The sequence below is a fragment of the Solea solea genome, chromosome 9 (assembly GCF_958295425.1).
Source record: "Solea solea chromosome 9, fSolSol10.1, whole genome shotgun sequence".
NCBI lineage: Eukaryota > Metazoa > Chordata > Actinopteri > Pleuronectiformes > Soleidae > Solea > Solea solea.
The window spans coordinates 27,481,203-27,492,993 of NC_081142.1; the positions used below are offsets into that span (position 1 = coordinate 27,481,203).

Sequence of the window (11,791 nt, forward strand, 5' to 3'; positions counted from 1 at the left end):
TGAAGCAAGAGTGCATCAAGACAGCAAAGAAACTAGCCTTTTCTCTGGGATCTTGCATGTTAAAAACACAGAAATAATTTGACCTGGGAGAGAAAAACCCATGATTGCCTTGTCATTCATCAAGGTTCCTTTAACCTTTAAAGTTAAAGCACAAAATTCTATCAAAGAAGGTGAAAGTACATCAGCACTCCTGTCAGTGAGCGAGCAGCCCGTACATCCAACATCCTGCCGGAGCTTTTCCTGGCAAGTCCCTCAAATTAATATCTGGCACAGCTTCTGCAAGACCCACAATCTGCCCCGAGGGTCCACAATCTGCTGTGTCCTTCATAAAACACCCAAACTGGCGAGTTGGCGAGCAACGACCACAAAATGGGAGTAAGGATGTAGAAAAGGGAGGAAAAAGGTTATAAAACACAGAAAAAGTGGAGTGAAGCAGCAGAGCAGACGCTTGAAATATGGATGTCAAGGTGCTCGCAGTCTGACGTCTTCAAGAGTTATACGAGGCCCAGATCCTCGGCTGCATTACGCTGAGAGAAGACTCATTGTGGAGTAATCTAAACATTACGTAAGAGCTCCACTGACAAGTTTTAAGGGGCAGATGTGGCTGTTTACACAGATGCTGTGAGATGAGATAAATAGACAGAATAGACGGGTGAGTGGCCAAAATTGGCTGAAGTGGAAAATACGTTGCTAATCTGGCTAAAAGTAAACAAAATATAGTCTTTTAGTCATTTCAAATTTTATTTAAACTGTCAAAAATGAACCCCTTGGATAAGGGAGATATGTCCTTAAGCCACTGTGCCACTGTACTTTGGAGGAAAGGGCATTCGGTTGTCTAACAGTAAATATGTGTCCCTTGTGACACACTACAACAATGCGTCGTACCATTTGAGGAAGAATTCAGAGGAAAACTTCATACGTGACTTCATTGTGCAGGAGATCCTGGCATTGTAGGAGAAATGATGTTTGCTCTGCCCACAGCAACAAACTGACCACGCTGCTATTGTTTGAGTAATAGTCAGCTCTCTGGAGTGTGGTTCAAACCTCAAGAGAATTGAGAAGAACTTCTGGAATAATAACTCTGACAGGATACCGACTGAGAGCATGAAAAATGCGAAACACACTTTTTTTTGCTATGTTAGTTACAGTATGTAGCATGGCTCCTCCTGAGTAATTATTCCTGTGCTACCGCAGAACAACAACATGCGGTGTTGCAGATTAGAGCAGGAGTAAATTCAAATCCAAAGCCAGTCCCTGTAAAACAGGACATTTCACAATCTGGAAAATGGCAAAAGGAAGGTGCAAAGTTCTCCCTGTGGTTCGAGCCACAGTCAAACCTAAGCGAATTTTGTATTTCGGTCACATTACCGAGCAACAAAAACCACCGTTACATTTGGAAGCCAATGCCAAAGTTAGAGCGGAGAACATTCCTGTAGCAGCCAAATCCACGACTTCAGTGCAGATATGACCACAAACCTCCATGACAATGACAAATAGGCAGAATATCTTGAGGGTACAGGAGGTTCAGATGTTACAGCATCCATATGGCAGCAAATGCTGTGATGGTAGGTTTGCGACACTAAAGGAATACTTCACTGATTTGCATTTAGCGTTGTATTACTAGAATAAGGGTAGTATTTATGAAAAACTGTGCCAAACGCAGTTTCCCCTGAGTTGAGAAATATCTTTGTTAGCGTAACTGTTGGGAATGAGGTCCCATCCCCCGACGAGTGGGTCTAAAAAGTGCGGAATTAGCGTTCCAGTTTCAAGCCTTGGACCAAGTGTCACTGGTGGACACGTAACAAAGAAAAGAATGAGGATATTTCTCGACTCAGGGGAAACTGAGTCAAAAATACTTCCCTATTCCAGTAATAAAAAAGCTAAATGCAAATCGGTGAAGTATTCCTTTAAGGTGGAGTGCAAAATAAAGGCAGCAGGTGGCAAAAGACATCATCTGACATGATGCAGCATATAGCTATCACATCAATTGCCCTCGCTGGTTATTGCGCCACCTATTGCTGGACATTGTGGGTCTGCTACTTTGCTTTCCTTACACTAAAGTGGTCCAACTTCTTAAGTGGTGCAAACTTTGGTCTGTCATGTTATGCAAAGAGGAATGGAAGTGGGCTTGTAACCGGAAAGCCTGGCTTGTGTGTGTGTTATAAAGATGAGAGGTCAACTTAAGTATCACTAATTGGTGCGTGTGTGTGTGTGTGTGTGTGTAATTCTACATGTGAGTTGCCTACCCCAGCTTTAAATCATCCACTCCAGTCACTGTACATGTGCAGTCAGAAACAATTAGAGCAATCGAATATAGAGGCGCCACAACGCCTTAAGAAACCATTGCTCACACTGACAAGAATTACTGGACTATATAAAGGTCATGGGGAACATGAGTCAGCAGGAGAGGTGCAGCTCTGTACAGTATTCCTCATCAGCGAGATAAGGATCATAAGTTTGGCTGTGACAACAGTCTTACAGGACACAGTGTTATGACACCCCCACCCCTGTGTTCACCTCTCTGGACATTTATTTGTTTGTATTCTCCTGCCAGTTAAAGACTGTAAATCACTGAGTATTTGGCTGAATGTGAGACACAGAGGTGTAGGCCTGCTGAGCACTTGAGTTCAGAGAGTAAACTTGTCAGCACTTTTTCATATGTAAACCCCCCCCCTCCCCACACACACACACACACACTCACAACTCTGACAAGCACTGCAAAAAGAGTGGGAATAAAAGACAGTTGTGACTGTCTGAAGCCTCCGTGTGAAGTCAGGGTTATTACGACTCTACTCAGTTTGCTATCAGGCTCGTCTTTTTCCATTACTTCAGTAGCTCATCAACACGGGCGAGGTCATCATAGCACGACTTTGCAAAACTGCTGTGACGTCACTTTATAAGCGGCACAAACACACAAACTAGTGACGGCCAAAGCAGATCTTTTTCAGTGTGCTGAATCATTAGTAGGGACACAACAACTCATCGATTAAATCAATTATTAAAATAGTTGGCAACTAACTCAATAATCGATGAGTTGGGTCTATGTGGCAGTAAGCGCCATTAAGCTGGATGTCGACCGCCATTAAAGAAGAAGAAGAAGAAGAAGAAGAAGAAGAAGGAGCACTTTACATGAACGCCTTCAAAGAACAGTGTTGGCATTGGCACAGCAGCACAACATCGCCATGCGTGAAGGAGATTCACGGTAAGTTCATAGTAAGTTCATTCAGTTCAACACTGGAGTGTTTCTGTCTGTTAAGTTTGTTTTTAAATTGGCCTGAAATTGTGCGTCAAAACAAATTTGACAATAATTAGCTGAATAACGGTGTAAAATGTGACGTTGTGGAGTTTTTATGCAATTATTCAGAGACCATTTAACGAGAATCCTTCATTTCTTCAAAACAGAAACTTATGCAATATCAGGTCAGATATGTATTAATTTCCCATTTGTTAATCAAAAAATCGATTTGTTAGTTGCAGCCCTAATCATTAGAATCAGTTCATTAAAAAGAGTAGTTCAGTTTTCTAGTCAGTAAACTGATTTTAAAAAATATTGATAGATAATGAAGTGTCCAAAACACCTTTTTTCCTTTTTCCTTGAAATAACCTGACCTATACCATATACCTATAGCTTCAAGATGCAGAGAGAGACTGTGAGAGAAGCTTACCTGCAGCTGCGAGGCAACATACTGCAAGAAGTATCACAGGAATGGAAGATCTTAGAGGCATTCTTGTTTTCATCCTCCAGCTTCCAGTGTGAGGAAGGTGGACTCTCCTGCTTTGCCACAAGGAAGTCTCTGTGAAGCGGCCTTACAGGAAGTCAGCTTCAGGCTCCAGCTGCAAAGTGAACAAAGGGAGAGAAAGTGAACCAGGAGAAGCAGCAGAGAGTGATGACATGACAGCAGCTGAAACACTTTGGAACATGCCACAGGTTATTAGGAGAATTAACTGAGAGATGCTCTGAGTGCCACCAAGCTAATGAGCGGGACTCTGCATGAAGATGTCTTAACTTTCACTGAACACTGGCTCTAGAAGAGAAAAGAATCAAGTCCTAATAATGTCAAATAAAGACACAGCATGAGTGCGTGTGTCACGCCGCCCCAGTGTTTCAGAGTGTGTTGCTGAATTTAAAATGATTTAAAACCGATTTTTTTAATACTAATTTTAATCACGCCCCACATTTTCCTTTGTGGAGAAAAAGTCAGAAGATATGTTTGTATCACTGCTTTCACTTTAAAGCCATAATACACTTATAAAAGCCGTCTTTATGGGTGTTTGTGCCAATAAACTTCTCCTAAGTGTTACACACTGGACCTTTAAGGCCTGTATTTGCAAAGGGTAAATCAAGCGTTAAATGTAGATTACTAGAATATTAATTTGACACCAATTCACTCGGCTCTAATTCGAGATTATTATCAGGACCATTCTGCAGCCACAACCAAAACATCTTTGGGGAGGACGTGGGCCACAGACAGAGTTATGCAAACTACTTCACTCCAAGAGTGAAATCGGATACTTCACAACAACAAAGCTGCAACTGGGACTTAGTGTGACCCATGTGTGCAGGGTGCCGTTAAAAATCCCACATGTTCATGGTCTTAAAGGCTGCCAGTGGGTCTGCAGTGAAGCAGAACAGGTGTGCACCTATCTGACTCATGCACGGCGTGAATAGGAAGTGGTGAGGTGCATCACTTGCTCTGCGGTGTGAGCAGCTGGCAGAGGACAAAAGCTCCTTTCACTGAGTGACATCTGCAAAGGCTGGGGAGTCATTTTTGACGCTCCTGACAAATATTACACTTCCAGCTAGTGCAGGAGAGCAAGTGACCCCCCCTGTGTGATTTATGCCTCTATTTCACATTCACCTACACACTAAATGATATAAGGTAAGATGAGCAGCAGGCGAGAGCCACCATGGGAGACCATGGGAGTTGGGTTTGTAACCGGAAGGTTGCCGTTTGCAAAGGGCCAGGGCTACACATGAGCATTCCCCATTGCTCACTGTTAATTGGACACTCTAAATTGACCCATGTGTATTCCTAGGGCCAGTCCCAAGCCTGGATAAATGGGAGGAAGGCCAAACAAATATCTACCAAATCATATACCTAGATCAGTGTTTCCCAACCCTGGTCCTCGGGGAACACTGCCCTGCATGTTTGAGATGTTGCCCTGCTCTAACACACCTGATTCAGATGAACAGCTCGTTACCAGGCTTCTGCAGAGCTTGTTGACGAGCTGATCTGAATCAGGTCGAAACACTTCACGTCGTGGTCCAGGTTTTGTTGCAGCAAGTAACCTCTCTTCAAACCCTGAACTATCTGAGCCAAGCAACGACTTCACCACCCTGAGAAGATCCTGAATGTGCACCACAGACTACAATGAAAGCACAACTGCACTGAGCGCTGAACCACCGGGTGCATACTTGTGGTCACATCCATGTTAAAGGCCTGGCTTATATCTGTGTCTTGCTGTTTTTCCATTATCACAAAGTCATTAGTAAAGAAGGCAGCAACACAACAAGCTGAGGCCTCATCGTCTGACTAAGACTGCTCATCGGGAGGGTTGTGGTGAAATGACCTGGTGAATAATCTTTAATGAATTTCACCACACTTTTCACTCTCTCATCACAAACACACACACACACACACACACACACACACACACACACACACGCCCATGCATGATTGATGTACAACTGAACTGTTAAGGAGGAAGCAGCCTGTTGTTCTAGTCATCAGTCATCCTTGGTGTATCGTGTAGAGCTGAAACAATTACTCGATTAATCGATTATTAATCAGTTACTAAATTAATCGTCAACTACTTTGATCATCGATTAATCAGTTTGACTTGATTTCTGCTTGTTTCAGCTTCTTAAATGTGAACATTTTCTTTGTTTCTTTGCTCCACATAACAAAGAAATCATTAAAAACTGAATCATTTTGGTTCGTGGACAAAACAAGACATTTGAGAACAAATCATTTCCAGGTTTGACGAACACTGATCAATATTTTTGAATGTTTTATGACATTGTATGGACCAAACGATTATTCGATTAATTGAGAAAATAATCGAGAGATGAATCGATTATGAAAATAATCGTTAGTTGCAGCTCTAGTATCGAGCATCCTTAGTATTTAGATCAGTTCAAAACATGTCATTACTACCATGGATTGTTGAAGTGTGTACAGGTTGTCACAAAGCATCATCAGTCAACCTCAGGTTTATATATAGACCATGAATACATGATAATTGCATTATGAACACTGTCATGATGCCTCACACATGTGGTCTTCATAAAGAGTTAAAAACACATTCAACAGGTTTTGTTTGACACTCATTCAGAGACAGAAATCCACGATACAAGAACAAAAGACAGTCTTCAAAAACACAAGCATTTACGATAAGGTGTCATATTTACCTGTCCTTACCTATCGTTGTAATATCATAAACCATAAACATCATAAAAACCATCAACCTCAACATTAATGACTTAAGTGTTTAAGTGACATCAAAGGGGGACATTATTATTATTATTATTATTATTTAAATGTGTAAAGTGTTGCACTGTAAAGCAGTGGTATAGTAACACTGAAAGAGTCAATGCAACTCTTTATTTTCTAACTTTAGTGACTCTTTTGGTGTTGCTTTAATATAGCACATTGTACTTTATATAGTAATACAGAGTGAGCGAGTGACATGACACGTTATGAAAGTTACAATAACCCTTTAAAGATAGTAGAAAGTACTGTTTTACACGCACACACGCCTCCACTGCCTGTCGGGTTTCCTCCCACAGCAGCAGCGGCAGCAGCAGCAGCTGTATCGGCGGCAGCAGTGAGTTGCTCTCCACGCTGCGCTGTTTGCAGAGGTTTCCACTGACACGCTGTGTTTTCTGACCCACTCACATTTGACAGCACACAGTTGTAAACACTGTAGGAACAAATGTCTTTGGCTGAGTTTAAGTTTCAAGCAGCTCTGAGGAGAATGCTGTGAGTGAGTGAGTGAGCTTCTCCTCCAGATGTTCTGCTGCATTTCAGCGCGACGAACAAGTCAGATCTACAAACTAACTTCAAAAGAAACACACTCTCTCTCTCTATGTTCTTCTAGTACAATGACAGTCGTGTAATTATTCAAACTACTGTGGCAACGAGCTCACACCTCCAAGCCTTTACAAGCGTTAGCCATTATAAAAAGAAGCGGACCTACCATGAAGCGTGTCCAGAAATGTGAACTCAAACTCGGCGTAAGTTTAGACGTCACTGCGCTCCTCCGCTCTGGATGTGGAAGTGAAGAGTTCGTGTTCTCGATGAAAACTAAAATTCCGTTGTAAAGTCAAAAAAACAACAACAACAACAAATGACACAGATGTAAACAGATGCGACGCTCGAGGACAGTGTGCATTAGCAGCCGCTGTCAGTGAGTTTTAAAAAACCGTTTACTACAATGATAAGATCCGCTCTGACTGCTGAGGGGGCGGAGCCTGATGGGGAGGGGGCGGGGCATGGAGGAGGAGGCTGAGCCGCGAGAGAAAACAGCCGATGAGGAGTTTCTTAAAACGAGGACCACGGTCACTGCAGACCCCCGCCCCACCCCCCCGCACGGCCCACACACAACCAGGCTGCAGGGTCAGGAGCGGAGAGGTCGAGCCACACTGATACCCTCCCTTCATCAGGGGCGTTTTTAAGAAACTATGGGGGCCCCTGACAAACTTATCAACAAATATTAACAAATTTCCCTTAAATTAAAACCATTGTCACATTAGTTGATTAAGCCGGTGATATAAGCATACATTAATTTCCATTAAAGTGTAAAGTGAATTTGTCACGTGACAAGTTTCCATACAAAGTCAATGCACCATAGAGCTGAAACCATTACTCGATTATTAATCAATCAATAAATGCATTTTCAACTCAAAGCAAGATGTTTGATTGTTTCAGCTTCTTAAATGTAAATATTTTCTGGTTTCTTTGAAAATGAAACCGTACTTGGTGTTACTCTGTGTTTACAAGTTGGAAATCTGAGTTCCGACTACAATTGGAACACAGTCCCGACATGAACATAAAGTGGTGCTGTGTATCCATAGAAGGATAACCAGGTACAACTCCATGACATCAATAACAAGCCCCGGTAGCTGTTGACGTTTGGTGGTGTTTTGATGCTGCTTCAATTCATTATTGTAATAATATTTGCTTCTTACTCTAAGTGGAGGAATGTTGTGGTTTCCTCATCAGTCCACACATTCCTCCTCTCACCCACTGTATCCGCCTTGTGTGCTATTTTTCCAGTATGGTAAAATGCGGAGGCGGGCGGGACGTTTTAGTCATGTGATTCCCTAAACATCCTGTTTTATTCATATAAAATATATGTGTTTGTGTGTTTGTGTGTTTGTGTGTGAAGCCTGCTCTGGTCGCAGACACACCGTGATGTGATTGTTCCCCTCATCATTTATTTATGTCTTCATATCTCGCTTGACGTGCACGGGAGGCTGCGTCGCAATCGGCATCCGAACTTTTCCGCACTTTCGTCCCATATGTTTGCAACACCTGGTGTGCAAAGACCTAAAGACTCAAAACACTAAAGTTTTGTTTTTGTAGCCTTAGATTACGTGTTATATGGACTTTAAGCGAGGGCCTTGCTTTACAGAGGTTACATGGTTTTACAGCAACGCCAATGTTCATGTGTTGAAAGTGAAACTTCCTCTGCAAACAAAGATATATGACATCATTTCTGGTTTTCAAAGGCCACTGTCGCTCCTTGACACACAGAGAAAGGCGGAGTGATTGTTGCATACTGTACTGTACATTGTTACAATGTCACTTCTTCTTCTTCTTTGAAGCGATAGTTAAAGGCATGACGAGTGGTTGTATGAGCTCCAGTCACATTTTCAGCATTGACCCTAACCCAGAACACGCCTGTGACACAGATGCTCGCTCTTACTCTGAAAATACTGCTGCCAGGGAGGACACAAGGAAAAGCAGATGTTAGCCACTACACAAAGAGCTCATTTAATACATTCAACACCTGCTTGAGCCGACAGCATCTTAAGAGGATGTCGGCAGCTTTATCTTTGCTCTGAGACGGAAACGGACGTTTGTAAACTGGTTCATTTACCGCACCAAAGTGAAATCACTTTTTAACTTGCAGGGAAACAAGAGCTGTTGGTCTACTGCTTTGTCATTTGGTAAGTTTGTGTCACTAAAGTAAATCTTAATGAAGATTTTACTTCAAACATCAAAGTCAGAGAATAAAACATTTGACGTTTTCTGATGGAGGCAGCAGTGGATCAAACGTGAGCATTTTCCAACGTATTTTACGTTGTGACCAAAACTTTTGTTTCCCTGTTGTTAAAAGGTTGTGAGAACGAGTGAGAATGAGCTGCAAACATATTCTTTATGATATTGAAGACTTGAGCTTGAGGATATTTTAGGAGATTTATGGCCCTTTTCCACTGGGGTCACAGGTCGCCTCGACTGGCCTCGCCACGGCACGGCGCGGCACAGTTTAGGTTGGTGTTCCACTACAAAATAGTACCTACTCTATGTGGGCGGAGTCATCACTGCACGGCTGCATGAAACTGCCGTGACACACACACACACACACACACACACACACACAGACAAACGAGTGACTAGTGACTTGTAAAGCAGTTTTTTTCAGTGTAACCTGAAGTGAATCATTAGAATCAGTTCATTAAGAATATTTGTTCAGTATTGCTGCCTCTATCAGACGAACACAAACAAAAATCCACTGCCTCAGATATCAGAACTTGGCTCCAGCTGGCTCCTAACACCACACAATGAATCACACCGAAACTTGGGTTCCGTTCTCAGTTTTTTTATTGTTAAAATAACTGACAATAGCAGGAAAGCCGATGCGATTTCTTATTGTTGTAGAGCATTCTTTTTTTTGTAATACAAGGTTTTATGTCCTAAATCACTGTAGAGACACATCTGAATTCTATTTAAGCGAAGCTTTGTCTTTTACTTAATTGAAAAGCCTTAAAAACTAAACCACATGCTGCTGCTGGGCACTGCAAACATGACTAGTTATCTCTTTGACCTGCAACATGTGGGGAAAATGTAGCATAAACGTTATCAAAAAGCCAGTGAATAATAATCATAATGTTTGGAGTGAAGAGGTTCTTAGTGTCGCGTTGTAAGTTTGCATAAAAATAGTGAATTTCAAATCTAGGTCAACAGCAGTTACACCGATTTCTACCACATGCATTCAGAATAATATCAAAATACTGTTATAAGTTATGTGCATTGAATATAGCTTTGAATTCAAATTTAGTTCAGCATTTTATGCTTTCAATAATAAGACATTCTAGTGTGGTCATGCTGTAAATACAAATATGTGGTTTTTGTCGCCCTCTTATGGACGATTAAATCACACCTTTCTTCTTTGAATTATTATTACATGCACTTTATTGAAGAGTTGTAACACTTAAGTTCCTTCATATTATAACAATATAATATAATAATGGTGTGCTGTACTAAAAAAAATACTCCAAAGGTATTAAATGAATATAGTCAGCACTGTAAATGAATTGGATCCAGAATTTTATGAACTTTTTTTATCAATAGAGGAATAATTACTGCGTTCTATGACAAAAAAAAAACCCGTTCATGGAAACTGGACTGAGCCACATCGCCCTGAGTGATAGTGGTGCAGATGGACTGGACCGTCCAGGTAGTCCAGAATCAGATGGATCCAACTGAGTGTTTTGTTTTGACATGTTTACGCGTGCATGAGAAATGTAAGTCATCTCATGTTGTTTCATATTTGATGCTGTTTTATATTGTTATTTACCATAGATTGGAAGTATTACTGCTACAGTTATCAGAACTGAAAGTAGTGAGGCAGCATTGATGTTCTCCGAAACTTCACGTCTTTTGGGCACTCACAAAAAAAACCTCACACTCATTATTTGTTTCCAGTGTGCGTGGGCCATCGTTACAATTTAACCAACCTGTTGCAGTTATGATTGGTTTAATTCCACTGAAGATGACTAAATGCCACAGTCAGCTTATAGTGTTTAGCCAGTAGATGGCAGTAAAAGTTAGTAAACAGTATATGTTGTTGTAGGAGGCTTGAATGTGACGTGCTGTGCCTCGTTGCCTTTCCCTCACTTATTTATACGTTTATATTCATTATTGCAGTCTGTTGTTTCACATATCATCACACATGTTCAGTGTGGCACTTGAATAAAGTTCTGTGCTGATTTATGTATTCATGATTGTCAGTGTCCTACACCTTCTAACACACACACACGCACACACACACTGGTTCTCCAACAAACGTGTTACTTATCTTTGCCAGTGTCACTCAGAGGAGTGTCCACATTACCTCTGCATGTTTTTTTTGATTTGTGGGAGAAAACTGGAGAACCTGGAGAAAGCCCATGCATACATGAGGAGCACATAAAAAAGACCCTCAGCCAAAGCAGGATTTGAACTGGCAACCTTCTCGCTGTGTGGCAAAAGTGTTAGCCACTACGATGCTGTTTGGCACTCTTATTTATGTACTTGTGTTATAAATCAAGTGAGAGGTTGAAGCTCATTCACTCCTAAAGCCTTTCATTTAAGCTGAGTTCTTTCTGCACCCCACGTCAAAGTCCATCGAGAAAATCAGTGATTTTACATCAGGAGCAGGAGTTGTTAAATCCACTGCTGCCTCCATCAGTGAGTTCAGATGTGTCATTGTGTAACTTTGGTATTTTAAATACTTCTTTCAGGTTTAATCAGTGACACAAACTTACCAAAGAAGACCAGCAGCTACTGTGTTCTCGCAGTTC

The 11,791-nt window shown here is 41.6% G+C and overlaps 1 protein-coding gene across 2 annotated transcripts in view; it reads right to left on the reverse strand.

Moving 5' to 3' along the window:
• The window catches only part of tgfbr3 (transforming growth factor, beta receptor III), an 87,390-nt gene extending 79,962 nt beyond the window's left edge, over nucleotides 1–7,428 (reverse strand). For both annotated transcript variants that reach the window (XM_058638270.1, XM_058638269.1), the window contains exons 1-2: nucleotides 7,201–7,428; nucleotides 3,666–3,834 (exon numbers count right to left, since the gene is read on the reverse strand). In XM_058638270.1, the coding sequence (XP_058494253.1) occupies nucleotides 3,666–3,738 (73 nt within the window). In that variant the 5' untranslated portion in view covers nucleotides 3,739–3,834; nucleotides 7,201–7,428. The remainder of the gene's footprint in view (nucleotides 1–3,665; nucleotides 3,835–7,200) is intronic.
• Nucleotides 7,429–11,791: the final 4,363 nt, after the last annotated feature.